General features: G+C 35.0%; 1 protein-coding gene across 5 annotated transcripts in view; it reads left to right on the forward strand.

Annotated features, from left to right (window-relative positions):
- Nucleotides 1-17,238, forward strand: part of RNF13 (ring finger protein 13) — a 201,630-nt gene that overhangs the window by 67,308 nt on the left and 117,084 nt on the right. For all 5 annotated transcript variants that reach the window (XM_049099685.1, XM_025436175.3, XM_025436176.3 and 2 more), the window contains 2 exons: nucleotides 6,397-6,526; nucleotides 11,850-11,930. In XM_049099685.1, coding sequence (XP_048955642.1) covers nucleotides 6,413-6,526; nucleotides 11,850-11,930 — 195 coding nt within the window. In that variant the 5' untranslated portion in view covers nucleotides 6,397-6,412. The remainder of the gene's footprint in view (nucleotides 1-6,396; nucleotides 6,527-11,849; nucleotides 11,931-17,238) is intronic.

Below are 17,238 nucleotides of genomic sequence, written 5' to 3' on the forward strand. Positions count from 1 at the left end.
GTGCATGTGGCAGAGCAATACTGGCTTAGTGGGAGAAGGATCTGGAACCCTGTTCAAAACCCCTTCTGCACAGGTCTCAAGTCACTGGCATAAAACATACTCCTGGAATACCCGCAAATGTCATGTTCAAATCATATTCAACAATGGGCTCTTTTATACACGTTTCTGTCACCCATGTAATAAAAGGAACTGTACTTCTCTCGCTGTTAAAAAAAAAAAAAATAAAAAAAAAAATAAAACTAATAAATCAGCAAAGTTGTGGGATATGCAAACAATATGCAAAAATCAGTGAAAAAATCATCAAAGGAAATAATTGAAGCAATTCTATTTATAATAACATCAAAAATAATAAAATACTTAGAAATGTTAACCAAGGTTGCAAAAGACTTGTACATTGAAAACTACAAAACATTGCTGAAATTAGACACAGATAAATGGATAGACATCCCATATTCATGAATTGACAGATGCAATATTTTTAACATGTCAGTACTGTCCAAAGCAATGTGTGGATTTAGTGTAATCCCTATCAAAATCCCAATGCCATTTTTTTTAACTGAAATAGAAAAATGTATCCTAAAATTCACATGGAATTTTCTTTCTTTCTTTCTTTTTTCTTTCTTTCTTTCTTTCTTTCTTTCTTTCTTTCTTTCTTTCTTTCTTTCTCTTTCTTTCTTTCTTTCTTTCTTCTTTCTTTTTTCTTTCTTTTCTTTCTTTTTCTTTCTTTTCTTTCTTTCTTTCTTTCTTTCTTTCTTTCTTTCTTTCTTTCTCTTTCTTTCTTTCTTTCTTTCTTTCTTTTTTAATTCACATGGAATTTCAAGGGAACTCAGCTAGCCAATAGACAAAGAACAAAGAGGTCTCAAACTTCCTGATTTCAAACCTACTACAAAGCTACAATGATTAAAACAGTATGGTTCTGGCATAAAGATATATGGTATATTGACTACTATATAGAGTTTTCTTGAGGTGGGGGCCAGAATGTATCTTAGGTAATATAAACTAATCAGAAAGTAAAATGAGAATTTGCCAATTAGAAAATTGACAGTTGTCTAAAGACGGGAAGCTAATTTCAGAGTAAATGTCTATATATGGGTGAAGTTCTGTCAACTAGTAGGCACAATTAAACATGATCAGATATTGTGATGATGGCTATACCTCTAAGAAACTTGCTTGGTAGTTCTCAAGGATTTCTAGCATATTTTCTACTATATACTTCCTTTGAAGAAATGTAGCCTCATTCTGATTTTAGGAATATTTAGAATGAGTATTAGAGTCATGGTCTGTTTTTGGTAATTATGGAGAGAGAGAGGGAGAGGAGGAGGAAAGAGAGAAAGAGGGAAGCTAGCGAAAGGCAGAGAGGGCAGGATAGAGGAAAAGAGGTAGATATTTGTAACTAGCAAGATTTTGTTACAAAAAAACCCAAGTTCATCTGCTTGTTGCTTGAAAAGCCAATACTCAAAAGACAGTTTGGATTGGAAAGGAATATGATTGTGATGAGCACTGGGTGTTATATGTAAATGATCAATCACTAAATTCTACATCTGAAACTTACAGTGCACTCTATGTTAACTAGTTGGAATTTACATTTTAAAAAAATATTTGTTTATTTATTTATTGAGAGAGAGAGCTCGTTCAAGGGGCAGGGCAGGGGGAGGAGAGGGATAAGCAGACTCCATGCTGATGCCAGGCTCAGTCTCACAACTCTGAGATCATGATCTGAGCCGAAATCAAGAACTGGATACTTAACCAGCTGAGCCACCCTGGCGCTCCACTAGCTGGAATTTAAATAAAAACTTGGGGGAAATAAAAAAGGAAAAAACAAAAGGAAAGGAATATGAACTTTATTCAGGATGGCTTCAATTTTATTAGAAGGCTTTTCTGTGTGCTCTTTCTAAACATGGTTGTAAAGAAATGTCCTCAATAGAATGTATTCTCTTTGGGGGTGATAAAAGTCACAACAAGCAATACTTTATTTAATTCTGTTACAGAAGCTGCAGTAGTAGAATACATTCAAAGATAAGAGGCTGATAAGAATTGTAATGGGGAAGAAAGGTACATTCCCACCCTGCATACCAGTTAGGGGTTCTGGTTGACATTAACACTTTCAGTAAATGATTAGTAAATGAAGATACAGAGCTGGTGACAGTTGGGTGCATTCTTAGAAATCCTGAGTTGATCAGACCAAGGATACTACTAGGGAATAAATTGTTTAGGTTGGGCAGATTCTGAAGATTTTAGACTTTTTGCCACTTCTTTATCATTTACTTCTGTTGACTAACTGCCTGCCTTCCCCCCACATTGATTTCAAAATTATTTTCTTTCTTGACTTCTGTGAAATCAATCTCTTTATTTTCCTTTTCTTTTGACCCTTAAATTTAGGTATTCTGCAGAGTTTTCTTTAGCCCTCTTCTTTTTTTTAATTTTCACTTTTATATTAAAATCATTTTAGGGGATCCCTGGGTGGCTCAGTGGTTTAGCGCCTGCCTTTGGCCTGGGGCGTGATCCTGGAGTCCCGGGATCTAGTCCCGCCTCGGGCTCCCGGCATGGAGCCTGCTTCTCCCTCCTCCTGTGTCTCTGCTTCTCTCTCTCTCTCTCTCTCTCTCTGTCTCTCTCTCTCTCTGTGTCTGTCATAAATAAATAAATAAATCTTAAAAAAATAAAAAAATAAAATCACTTTAGTTAGCACCTATTTGTTGATTCCTAAATCTCACTGTTTTGGGTAGAGCTCCTGACTTCTATTTATCATTATATGTTTATATGTCCACCGGAATATTTCACAAATGTTAAGTGAAAAAAATTCCCAAATTGTACTCATTCCACTAACTAGTTCTTCAGTATTTCCTCTTTTGCTTATTTGCAGCACCACCCAAACTCTCTTCCTCCTATGTTTCACTGCTGTTAAGTCCTTATATGCACTTTTGTATTTATTCCAGAGTTGTCTTTTTAAATCCTAAATAATCTGCTTTTACAGATGAAGTAACTTAATCATTTTGTCTCAATACTGTAAGTATGTGTCTGTACTACGACATAAACCTAGGTCTGTCAAATACTAGATTTCCTATTTCTTGCCAGTTATAATACTACCACTCACTTCTATGACTTTAAAAAAACTAAGAGTGTGCCTAATAAGGTTTAAGAACAAGGGTATTTATTGCAGAGTTTATAATGATAAAAATTTCCACTAATACAGGTTCCATGAAATCTATTATAGCACATTCAGATGGAATGGCATGTGGTCATTGTACATTATGTTTTAAACCAGTAGTTTTTATTTTTATATAAACAAAGTCGTGCGTGGAAACCCAATGTATGAAATACCTTTAAAAAAAAAATGCAGGGATCCCTGGATGGCTCAGCGGTGTAGCACCTGCTTTCAGCCCAGGGTGTGATCCTGGAGACCCGGGATCGAGTCCCACATTGGGCTCCCTGTGTGGAACCTGCTTCTCCCTCTGCCTGTGTCTCTGCCTCTCTCTCTCTCTCTCTTTCTCTGTGTGTCTCATGAATAAATAAATAAAATCTTAAAAAAAATAAAATTAAAATTAAAATAAAAAAAAATGCTTAAAGGGTATGAAAGCCCCAGAGGGCCTCCTTGACCTGTCTGCAATGGTTCTCAAGGAGATGTAGGTACAAGGTTGAAATTTTTAGTTTTTTCAGATATAGTTAATGAATTAGGAAAATATTCACAATATATGAAGTGAAAATAATACAGTTAACAAAACATGTGTATATATAGCATATCCTCAATTTTGTTACATATATATTTGAATGTTCATATAACTAAAAGAATGGAAGATTATACATCAAAATACAAATACTAGTTATTCCTTAATTTGGTGATTATGAATGATTTTAATTTTTTGTACAATTTTTACAATGAACAAGAACTATTTTGTAAATAGACGATAGAAACTCCAGAATATTATTTTTAAAAAGGCAATAAAAGAAAAAATAAGTATAAACAAATTTACTGCATATTGTTAAATACACATATATGCAGTCCCCCTCCCCCTTTCTTCCTCTTCCTCCTCCCTATCCAGAGTAAAAGGAAAGAATCCAGCAGCTGGTGTGCCATGAGTATTGGTTTGAAGCTCTTGATAAGCATAGGGTCATTACCTTTTGAACATCAACCTGATTATTGATGTTATTGTCAGTTGGCCTTTAGAGTGTAGGTTTTGGAAGCTGCCTGAGTTTGAACCCCAGCTCTGCCATTATTCATTGTTTGGCCTTGAGTAAGTTACTTACCAATACCTAAGTTTTCCCCATCTATGAAAAGGGAGTTGTTAGGCTTAGATGAGTTTAACTCGATAACATGCTTAGAGAAATGCCTGGCTCTTAGTGATCAGTAATAGTTGTGGTTATTACACCTTTAGAGTTATTTTCCCTCTCCTTACACCAGAGTTGGCTGGGAATTCCAGAACTTTACAAAGAAAGTCATAGTTTTTACTCAGATTAAGTTTCTCAGGTTAGTAGTCAACATACTGCATATTCTTTCTAACAAGGTTTAGTAGTGACTATACCTTATTTTATAAGGATTTGCATATTTTTACGGTATGATTTCTGGCCAGAAATTATCTAGTGTGGTTGTGCTGGGAATCTCCAAGACTACCTGCAGGTTCAGTGATTTCCTAGAAGGACTTTCAGGACTCAGCATCTGGTTGTACTCATAACTATGATTATTTGCATGAAAGGATACAAAGCAAAATTAGCAAAAGGAAAAAGGCACATGGGATAAAGTCCAGAGAAGACCAGATATAATCTTTTAACAGTCTTCTCTCAATGGAGTCACACAGGATGTGCTTAATTCCTCAGCACTGAGTTATGACAACACATGTGAAGTAACTACAGGGAAGCTCAGTGCCCAGGGTTTCTTCTACTGGGGACTGTTCCTCTAGGCACCCTCTGCCTAGCATGTTCAAAATTTCAGATTCCCAGAAAGAAAATATGTTTTCAGTATAACCACATTGGAAAGTTTGGACACAATGAGCTGTTCTTATCAGGGAATGATGGGAAGGAACCCTCCTGAAACCTAAGTTCCCAGATGACTGTGAAAGGCCAACCCTGTAAGGAGGTCTTTCTAAAGATCTAGGCTCAGGCCTGCCACGTTAACTCTTTCCTGTGCAGAGTATATTATATATTTTACCTAAGAAACTAATATAAACAAATATGTACTTTTTTAAAAAGTTTTATCAACAGGTAATTCACACATCATAAGATTTACCCATTTAAAGTGAACAGCAGTGATTTTTAATATTTTTATAGACTTGTGCGACCATTACCACAATCTAAATTTTATCACCTCAAAAAGAAACCCCATAACCATGGGCAGTCATTCCCTATTCTTAGGTGCTTACCCCTCCCTTGACTCCTACTGCAGCCTTCCCTCCCCCCGCCCCCCGCCCCCATCAACTTTCTGTCTCTGTGGCATAGAGCTATTGTATAAATTTGATGGGTTTTCAGATTTATTTATTCTTTGGTCTAATGGCTTTGTAAGAAGGTAGTTCAAAAATTGTTCAGAGGTATTTCTCTTTCAGTGTGTCAGTTGGTCATAGTCTGAGTCTCTATGATAGTCTCCAAATACAGAGCTTTATCAATGGTAATCATCAAAATTGGTATTACTTGAGTTGGTGGCATTTAATGAAATAATTCATTATAAAGGCCCTTGTTGTTGCAAACTTTGTTCTCATCTTTAAAAGAGTACGTTATACCAATGGTGAGGCCTACCAAGAAAATTTAGTCCTAAACAAGGACTATTGTTTAGTTCTTAATGATATCTTCTTGTTGCAAGATAGATAAGGACTAGTGTAGAAAATTGGATGAAGTTGGAAAAGGTAGCTGCACTATTGCCATTAGGATGGAGAGAAGGAAGGTGGTATATATTGTTAAGAGGGAAAGGGCAAAACATGTTACCTTATAATACATGGCTACTTTTTTTTTTTACTTTCTCTAAGGTAGGTACAATATGCAAGAATAAATAAAAAGTAGATTTACCTGTAAGATTTTAAGTTCTATTTTATATATAAAAGATGTATAAAAATTCTTTAAGATTATAAAAATTGTAAAGTGTTTTTTAGTCATTATTTTAATTGAAATCTATTTCCCTTCACAACTGAGTTAGTAGACAAGCTGTACTACACACTGAGAACTGTGGGAGGATATTTGTTTTGTGGTTAAAATACAGAGCTTAGTCACCATGAGTTATGTAGTTGTTGACTAACTGGATGTTTACCTAAATGTCCAAACCTGTGTAAATTCTTATGCTTTTGAAATATGTTTAATTTTAATGTTAACACGTTTGTATTTAAGGGATTTTTGGACATCGAGAATTAATATATGAAATGACTTGTTTTCAGGGGCAAAGCACCAGAACTCATTGTTACTTACTTGCTTGCCTTCCAGGTGATTTTACAGCGAAATGCTGCTCTCCATAGGAATGCTCATGCTATCGGCCACACAAGTCTATACCATCTTGACTGTCCAGCTCTTTGCATTCTTAAACCTACTACCTGTAGAAGCAGACATTTTAGCAGTAAGTATAATACAATTTATTCGTGTCTAAAAAGTATACTTCAGAGAAAAGCTTTTAAAAAGCCCTAAGTGATGACATTTACCTATAGAGGACCATACTCATCTTTTTATTGCTTAATATCTAACATAAGATCTGACATACAATAAGTACCTGATTAATGTTGTTGCTTTTGAGAGTGTATATGCGCTTTCATGAGTGCTCATGCACACGAGTATCTACATGCTGTGTATTTGTGTAGAATCTTACTGTTTTTCTTGTAAATTAGTGTAGCTCTAATGACTTTGATAGTGATATTTTGAAAAATTATACAAGATGCTTATAGAAAATTTTTTTTTTCTTACAGAAAATTTCAAGTTCAGATTAACGTTAATAAGAAGGGAAGCATAATAATCTTGTCTTTGAGAAAAGTTTTTACAGAACATTGCTCCTCAAAATCTTAGTAGTTCTTTCTAGGTTGTCTTACTGTCCTCTATGCTGAGAAGTGTACATATTTTGTTTCTGATTTCTGTGAAGCCAGAAAAAGAAGAATTAACTGTGTGTGTATGTATGTATATCTCTACTCTAGGTATTATGCTAAAGATTTATAATTTTTAATTTCTGGGTATAAGTGATTTGCTTAATGACATTAGGTCATCCTAGAAACAGAAGGGCCAGAATTGTTGCTGACCAAAGCTTCATGTAGTCCTCAGTCATGTTTCTGTATGCTGTGGTACTTGGGGAGGTATCTAGGATCATTGCAGAATTTGGGAGAGCCAGGCTGGTTTCTGTATCCTAACTTTTGAATCTTAGCAATTCTAATCCCTATGAAACTCACCAACCTCTGTTACCCTCTTTAGTAGAGAACTAATTGATTAGATTTTTCTGGAATAGTCTAGATGGAGTAGAAGTAGAACTTGTAAGGACTAAGAGTCCATTGGCCTGCAAATTTTCCTCTAAATTGGTCCCCAAAGCCCTGGAATATTTTGGGGGTGACTTTTGAAATGAAGTAGAGGATTTATGGACTGATCAGTTAATGAAGATTCCCGTGAGCCTCTTTTTCCTTTGATTTCTTCCATATTCTCCCCTCCCAACTTTGTTCTTTGTAATATCTACCACACTGTCTTGCTTCTTTACTTTTTACCTGAAGTGGATTGTTATTTTATGGTTCAGCTATGTGATGGGCTAAATAAGTTTTAGTGAACTACTCTAAAACCAGCTGTGTGATCCTAATCAAATTACTTAGCCACTGTAAGTGCTTCAGTTTCTTTATTTGTAAACTGGTATGTAGTAGTGATAATTAAATAAGGTAAACTGCTTAGAACAGTACCTAACACATAGTAAATGTTTTATCTTTTTTATCTTCATTATAATTATCATTCTCCTCATCCTTTACCCACTACCTCGAGCAGTATATGAGACTTCCTGAGGTGTTTTTTTTTTCTTTTTAATGTAGACACAATAAAATATTAGGCATAGAAGTACAGTCAGTCCTTGCGAGCAGTGTTCTCTATGTTTCAGGCCGCTAAATGTGTGGAATGTATGTCGATATAATCTAGGGAAGGAACCGTTAGTATGGGAGTTGTTTAAATGGAGGCTTTTATGCTGACACTAAAGGGTAGAAGGTTGATGGTGCAGACATAGCTGGAGGAGAGTAGATTGTGAAGGCACGTAACTAGTAAAAAGGGGAACTAAATATCAAGGCAGAGGAACTAGATGTGGTAACACAAGCATTATAAGGAAGTGAGTCAAGAACCAGAAAATGGTAGCACTTCCTTTTAATTGAAAGCATCCTGAAATCTGAATGTGTAGTAATACAGATTTAAATAAATTGGACATCAGGTTGGTCCATTTTGGACTGGTATTAGGATGCTGTTTTTGAAAAAATAAAATTCAGATGATTTTGTTTTTGGCAGTTGAATTCTCCCATTTGTTAATTCCCTGGCAATAGTATTTGTCGAACTAGTTAGAGTTCTAAGAGAATATGGAGGTGCTACTATAGTGTGTTGCTGACTTGTCAATAAGTCCCCTAGACCCATGAGTACCCGGAAGGCAGGATTGTGTCTTACTACATTTAGTTTCTAGTGCCTAGTGAGAGTTATACAGTAGAAATTCATTTTTTTTTAAAGTAGAAATTCAATAAATGTTTGAACCAATTAATAGCTTTTCTTTGGAGATTTCTTTCATATTTTCTTTTACTAGCATCTAGTCCTTGGTACTTTAGATTATTGTTGTTTCTGTTAGCAATTCATCCTCATCATCTCTTATCTCATCATTTCTCTCTTTGACCCAAAATGAAATGAGAAATTATTAATTATGTGGGTTTATATCTAGAAACATGAAACTTTAGATTTGGCAGAGGCATTACACTTTTGAGATAATCAGATGGTTGTTGTCTATTCTGAGGTACACAGGGTACAAGTGGCTAGTTAGCTTTGAGCTGTGCCATGATCTTGCTGAGAATTTGTATCCATCTTAATGTAGTTTCAAAGAGAGTCAACCCAATTCTGGTTTACTCCCAATCTACTTTTTGATTCTGTTTTAGGGATTTGTCAGAGAGAATCTGTTGGTTGGTAGGTGGTCGTGAGGTTCAGTGGGCAGAGTAGGAGAGAAGCACGCAGTGGTTAGTAGTGTGAATGGATTGGATTATATAGCATTGTTGTTAAGAGCTCCTGCAACAGAGTTAGAATGTGAGTTGAATTCCATTTCTACCACCCTGCAGTTGCATGACCTTGGACAAATAGCTTAATATCTCTTAAGTCTCTGTTTACTTAGGAAATGAGACTGTATGAGAGACAGTGTGGGACAGTGAGTTAAGAGCTAGGGCTCTGGGACCAGACTGCCTGTGTGAGAATCCTGGTTCCTCTAATATACTAGAGCAAGTTATTTTCAACATTTTGTGGCCACTCTGTAAAATGAGGATGATAAAATAGTGGCAGACTTTATAGGGCTTTTGTAAGGTTTAAATAAGGGAACCACAATTGTCAGGTGTTTAGCATGATATCATAAATGCTTAATAATTGTTAGTGTTTGTTACTTTATAAATTAAACCTTCTGTTAAAGCTTCTGTGGGAGGAAAGAATAGGTTAAGAAAAGACCTTTTCAAAAGAGGTGGATTAAAACTGTTAGGTGGCAGTCACTGAGGATGGGATTACAGAGAGGAATAACTTTATTTTCTACTTCAAGAATTTCAACAGCGAACATTCTTTTAATTTCATGAGCAGCAGCCCACCCTCCAATACTAAAAATATAAAGCACTTTTGTGTTAAAGATGTATGTTTGTCTTGTTCATGATAGGAATATTTTTTTTTATTTTTTATTTTTAAACAGTGTTATTGTGACAGGCCGTGTGAGACAATCCATATTTTGCTGTTAATGGAAAGATGAAGCAATTTCAAAATGGATCTCACTCAGTAACAAAACTTACTGTTTTGGAAATATTGTTGTTCAAGCTATAGACATTTAATTTCTGAGATTTTAACCAAAAAAGTGAAACTCCTCAGTACTAGGAAGTGATAAAAAAAAAATACTTAGTACAGTTGTATTTTCCATTTCCTGATTTTAAAAGTACAGTTTTTTTTTTTTTAAAAAAGGTACTGCCTGGAGACATTTGTGTTTTTCCTTTGGTCTATCTATGTTGATCTAGATCAGTTTCTTTATTTTACAATACTGTCTTTGTCTTGGAGGAGTTAAATGACTTTCTCAAATTTAACACTTGAATCAATTAAAGATGTTTTAATTAAGAGGTTAAATGATACATTGTGATAATGGATATAAAAAGCCCTTGTGACTCCAAAGCACTTTGTAAACCATAGAGCACTCTGTAAGTATGAGTTATTGTTACAATAGGAAATTACCCTGAAGCAGTGTTGGCTTCCAGCTATACTACCAGGCTGATTATCCCAGAGATAACAGAATAGATAGATTTAGTGACCAAATTCAGATGCTCGAATCACACATTATATTAAATTAATCACAAACCTAGAATGAGAATTACAGGTAAAACATGGGTATGTTAAGACAATCAGGATAAGATTCAAGTGAAATGCTAGGACTATACCACCCAAATCCTGGGTTGGCAATTATTAGTTTGTTCAGTTTCTCTCAATGTTGCACTAGCTTCTCTGGTCACAGAGTGGTTACCAGGACCTGAATTGAGGGTGAATAAGGGGAATTGACAGAAAGTTTTTGGATCCAAAATTTGTTTGCTCTATTGAAGAGACTCAAGATATTTACATCTGAACACCGCTATAACTTGCTGTTAACCTGCAGAGTGTTTTTCTATTTGTCTCTGTCAGATGCCATGTGAATTTAGAATGTGGATCACCAGTGGGCATTTGATTGAAGGATGACAAAACTCTCAATCTGCATTTGTGACCTAATCCATGCTTTGTGAATATTTAAAGTTTGCTTGATCCTTTCCTACTATCCTTTGCTACCTATACATAACACTCTTGCTTTGTTCTATCCATCTTACCTATATTCAAAACAGTGTGTTCTGTTTTTTTCTATCTTTGGCCTACTGTTTGCAAAAAGCTATCTTAACTTCTAATACATCATGAAAGCTTTGCCTATGTTTCGGAAGTTACTTGTTTACTATCTTTGCTTAGTTTCATCTATCTTCCGTGTTTCTCTTTTCTGTATAGCAGATTGAACATTCTTAAATAATGCAGCAAACTCATTTTGCAATTATCATTACTGTTATCTTCTACAATTACAGAGAACTCTTGCTTTTTTTTTTTAAAGGAAAAAGGGAACTGATAAATACTGTAGCATAGGAATCTGTATAAGGAAGGGGAAAGTTTAAGAGTTTGAAAGCCTTCAGTTCTCTATATGGATGTATTTCATTGAATTTACTCCTTTCATTGTTTAGCTCTAGATGAAAATGTCCAGATTATATAGAAAAGTCAATTTCATAAAAATGATTTGATGCTTCTTCTTTCTCTGGGGAAAAGCCATCTTTTGTAGATAGAGCCAGAAATATCTCTTCCATTAAATCAGACCCTTTAGAGAAAGTCAAAGGGAACTCTTGCTGGAAAATAATGTGTTTAGAAAATTCCTTTCTAGGGAAGAACTCAGAAAGCAGAAAGTGGTTTAATTTCACACAATAATTATGTGAAATCAGAATCTAAGCAGTTGTATATGTAGTAAATGGTATATATTCCTTGCTATTTTAGCGGATGTGCATTACAAAGTTGACTTAATTGTGTTAAGCTGTGATAGTGGATCAGAATTATGAAGTGACAACTTAAATAATAAATAAATCAAATGACAGCTTAAATAAACATTTTGTTTAATGTTATGTGTAAATTGGTTGTAACTTGGTTGTTTTTAATTTTATATTTAGTATAATTTTGAAAATGCATCTCAGACATTTGATGACCTTCCAGCAAGATTTGGTTATAGACTTCCAGCTGAAGGTTTAAAGGTAAGCAGGTAATAATAATATGTGGTAAAAGCACAAAGTATTTAGTGAGGTCATTTTTATTCCTTGTTTAAAGAATGAAAATTTCTTACTATTATCATAAAACCCTACATAAACATTTGTAAAAGGTTCAGACTATTCAAAAGATATAAAGAAAATGAAAATAACCTATGATTGTATCATTCTGGACTAGCCACTGTTAACATTTTGGTATGTATTTCAGACATGTTTTCTAAGATATATGCTGTGTGTGGGGAGTGTGTGTGTTTATAGATGTATGTGTATGCATATATTTATGTAAGTGTTTACTTATATAATGAATCCATATTTTAATATTAAATAGAGCCATGCTACTTGGTTTCCAGGCCTTTTCACTTCTCCATCTAGAACATCTTTTCATAGTATTAGAGAGGGATCTATATTTTTATTTGCAATGCCTGGATAGTTTTGCAGTATCATGAAATATTATGGATTTTTGCATATTTATTTGTTTAAATTTTCATGTGGATTTTTAGGTTGTCCAGTTCTTGCTATTATAAACTGTGCTACAGTGAATGTCTTTATTTTTGTGTATTTGTCTATTTATTTGCATAAGATACATTTCCAGATGTAGAATTGCTTTGTTTATGGAACACAGGTTTAAAATTTTATTGTATATTCCAGGTTGCCCTTTGAAAGCTTGAGACAATTTAGATTCCCACCAATAGTGTCTGAGACGTTTTCCCCCAACCCTCCCCAATTCTAGATATTACCAAATTTTATTTAAATGATTAAAAAAAAAAAATCTAATGGCAGTGCCTGGGTGGTTGAGTCAGTTAAGCATCTGCCTTCAGCTTAGGTCATGATCCTGGGTTCCTGGGATCAAGCCCCGCGTTGGGCTCCCTGCTCAGGAGTGAACCTGCTTCTCCCTCTGCCTGCATTTCTCCCTGGTTGTGCACACTTTTCTCTCTGTCAAATAAATAAAACAAAATCTAAAAAAAAAGTCATTGAAATTGAGAACGTCTTAAGATTTTTTGCCCTGTGTATGTGTGAACATGTGCATGTGAATGCGAGAGTGAATTGCATGTTAATGCTCTTTGCCCATTTTTATTTTTTAAAATATTTTTTTATTTTTTTTGAGAGAGTGTGTATTTACAAGAGTGGAGGGGTGAAGGGGCAGAAGGAGAGAGGAGAAGGAGAGAGGGAAGCAGACTGTCCCCTGAGCAGGGAGCCCAGTGAGGGGCTCCGTTCCAGGACCCTGGGATCATGATCTGAGCCATAGGCAGATGCTTAACTGACTGAGTCACCCAGGTGCCCCTCTCTGCCCATGTTTAAATTAAAATGTCTATTCTTACTGATTTCTAAGAATTCTCTATAGACTGGAAAAATTTATTATTTGCCATATTATATGTGTTTCATGTCATTTTTCTGGCTTATACTTCATCTTTTAACTTTGTTTAAAGTTTCAGTAGTTTTGTTTACGTAGTTAAAAATTGCTATGCTTTCCTTCTATATCTGGGATCATGGTGAGAAAGTCCTTCCCTATTACAAGATGAGATTTTTATGCTACATAAGTTAAAATACTTGAAATTGTGTGTATGTGCCACAGAATGTTTTCAGGTTTTTCTTTCTTAAAATTCCACATTTAAGTACCATAAAACTATTATTGTCATTTAGGATGGCAGTCCCCTTTGGGAGGGACATATTAGTTTTTAAGTTTTTTAAAAGATTTTATTTATTTATTCATGAGAGACAGAGAGAGAGGCAGAGACATAGGCAGAGAGAGAAGCAGACTCCAGGGAGCCCGATGTGGGTCTTGATCCCGGGAACTCCAGGATCATACCGTGGGCCAAAGATAGACGCTCAACTGATGAGCCACCCAGGCTAGTTTTTAATTTTTTGAAGATTTTAAATTATAAAAAAAAATTCCCAGCATTGTAGGACTATTTCTCACTGCAAAAATATTTAAATAGAAAAGACACATACAGAAGAAAAAGGAAAAGCCTTCCATTACCCTCTCTTCATCTATACATGTCAATCCCACTGTCCTCTTCAGCATTAAATACAGTGTGACCTTAAAGACCTTCAGATCTTTTTCTGAATATGTGGTGCTTTTTAGTTCATAAATTCATGAACTCAAAAAGTTCGTAAGTGATTACCATTTGTAGGTATGAAAAGTTTCTTAATTTTTATAATGGAATCAATTCTAGCTAATTTACCAGAAAAGGATTTATGAGGGGATAAAGATGTCTAGAGTATCATATTCTGGAGAGGTAGTTTCCAGATTGTCAGGAACAAAACACAGAACTTCCTTGTAGAAATTGCTTGAGAAAGGATTGATGCAGCCACTGACCCCCCGAAGCATAGCACCTTTTCTCCCATCAGGGATCCTCTGTGATCTTACTTCAAAACATTCTGCTTCTGCTGCTTCCCTAGCTAAGGAAATACTCTTTGCCAGACTGTTTTCACAAATCTAACATCTTGATTGTTCTGACTGTGGGCCACGGAGTTACTACCACATACTTTAGTGAAATACTAGCTATTATGGAGGCTGGCTAATACAGTTTATAGATTTTGTTATTTTTGTTTTTTTAGTCTGCTTTGGAAAGATGGGATTCATAGTTTGGGGAAAGTGGGTTCAGAAAATTTGGGGGCACTGTGAATGGCAGATACTCACTACAATGTTACTGTGTAATTGGACTCCCTGCACATCCTCACACTTAGCATTATGTCTTAGAGATCTTTCCACAGCTGCACCTATTAAGCACTGCATGGCATTCTGTAATATGAAAGAGCATAGTTTATTAGTCATTTCCCATTAACAGATATTTTTGTTTCTTATCCACAAATAAATTATTTCTCTAGGATAGAGACTTAGAGAAGTTTAATTGATGAGTCAATGGGTGTGAACATCTGGAATTTTCATAGATACACTAAATTACCTTTCCATAAGGCTGTACTGATTTATTCCCATTAACAGTGCATGAGAATACCCATTTTTTTCTACACCCTTTTCAATACTGGTTATTATCAGTCTTTTTAACCTTTGCCAATCTGATGGGCGAAAAGTATTATCTTGTTTTAATTTGCATTTCTCTGCTTACGGATGATTTTGAGCTGGCAGCCTTTCTTTCATTGCGCTTAAGGAGTCAAACCATCCTTTTACTAAAGAGCCTTTCTGCTTAGTAAGGTTGTTTTAAAGAGTTGCATTAACTCCTGATAACCATAGTCTTACTGGTGTTCCTCTATTACTATGCTATTATAAACTCAGTTTACATTTAAAAGATGTTTTGACAAATTTGCTTATTCACTGCCAAAGAAAGAATAGTTTTAAGGATCTGCCTGCTTTTTTCCCATTATGACAATATAAGGCAAGCCCAGGAAGTGAGATACAGGGGCAGTAAGGAGAGAATGGTTCTAACAGATTGTTAGATCATTATGGATGGGTCTTATATTTGCATAGCTGGCTTGCCATTGCCCAGAATCAGAATTCACAAATGGTAGCCTGTTCATTATTGTTTACAAGGAGAACTTGATGGTGATCAAGTGGGGATGGTTGTCTATAGTGAAATGTCTATAAAACCAATTAAGTATGTTAAAAATAGTTTTTGTAGGCATAAATTCTGTATCTGTAGGTTTTATGATATTCTTGGATTCTGCCATTTATAAGAGATCAGATATTTATGGTATAACACATGTCAGTTGAAATTCTGTGTTTACATTCCATGTACATATGCTCCAATATTAAGCTAATGGTATTTAGAGGTTTTCAACCCCCACTGTCATTTAAAAATATATTCAAGTATATAAAAATCAGAGAGCCAAAGAAAACTTGAGCTTTAATATAAAAATGTAAATCTTGCATGGATTAAAATATGGCATGCTAGGGTTAGAGAAGTTATTTTATTTTATTTTATTTTATTTTATTTTATTTTATTTTATTTTATTTTATTTATTTATTTATTTATTTAAAAAAATTTTTTTTTTTACTTATGATAGTCACACAGAGAGAGAGAGGCAGAGACACAGGCAGAGAGAGAAACAGGCTGCATGCACCGGGAGCCCGACGTGGGATTCGATCCCAGGTCTCCAGGATCGCACCCTGGGCCAAAGGCAGGCGCCAAACCGCTGCGCCACCCAGGGATCCCCGAGAAGTTTTATTTTTTTAAAGATTTATTCACTTGAGAGAGAGGGAGAGCACAAAGTGGGGGAGAAGGGGAGAGGGAGGAGAAGCAGACTCCCTGCTGAGCAGGGAAATAGTTTTAAAATAGTAGTGTTGTAGAAGTTTTAAAAGAAAGATTTGATATTTTTACCTGGGGTGAACTCTGTGTTTTCAGTTATAGCTTTTGATTGGCTGTTTTTTGTTTTGTGTCTGTTTTGTGGCTGTATCTTAGATATGAAGGGAAGATCTATGGCATCAATTTGTTCCCTGAAGTCTAAATACCTTGAAAGAGGCCTGGCAATGAACTACTGTGTGGTGTGGTCCTTGTCCAGAGTTAGACACTCACAAGGAATTAGTTTCCGTTAGTCTTCATTAGACTTTCTTCTGTTCCTCCAAAAACTTGTAAATTTTTCGCATATCCCCTACTCCATGCTCATGAGGTCTTTAATCTATCCAGAATGGTATAGTGTAAAATAGGTCTCTATTCTTACCTTTTTTAAATAACCAACTATTAAAGCATCAGTGAACAAGCAAGGTTTTACTTGTAGATTTGTCATGCTTTCAGGATCTCCTGCTAGACTCTTGGTTTATTATTAATATAGTTAGAATAATTTAGTTACACACTGAAGGCTAGTCTCAGGAGGATCAAATTATTTAGGTTTCTTATTTATATACTTTTAAGAAGTGACTGGATAAGTAAAGGAGATAATGATGATTATTAAAAAATTGAAAACCAGATTTATCTCTAAGGAAGCCTTAGTAAAGCTAGCATCAGATTTCCTGAGTACAGCTATCAATGGTAAATCTTATTTTCAGCAAAAATCTTTTAGACTAGATATACTGTGATCATTGTATACAGTGTTTTTGTCATCTAGTACTTAGTGTATATTCTTCATGTTGATAAGGAGAAGACATAGAGGATGAAGGTCATGGGATGTAAATGTGTCCTTGACTGTATCATTCCTCATATCTAGAACAAAGGTTCTAGATAGTTTGTACCTTTTATGAATATGTATTCTTATATATGATTTATTTCTCCTGATCAGTATTCTTAAATTAGTACCCTATGTTATCACTAATTAATTTTCCCCAAACTAGACTTATTATTTGAAAATTTAAACTTCAGGACTCTCTTGGAAGAAATGATTTTGTTTAATACAAAGTCTTGAA

The sequence above is a fragment of the Canis lupus genome, chromosome 23, assembly GCF_003254725.2.
Source record: "Canis lupus dingo isolate Sandy chromosome 23, ASM325472v2, whole genome shotgun sequence".
NCBI lineage: Eukaryota > Metazoa > Chordata > Mammalia > Carnivora > Canidae > Canis > Canis lupus.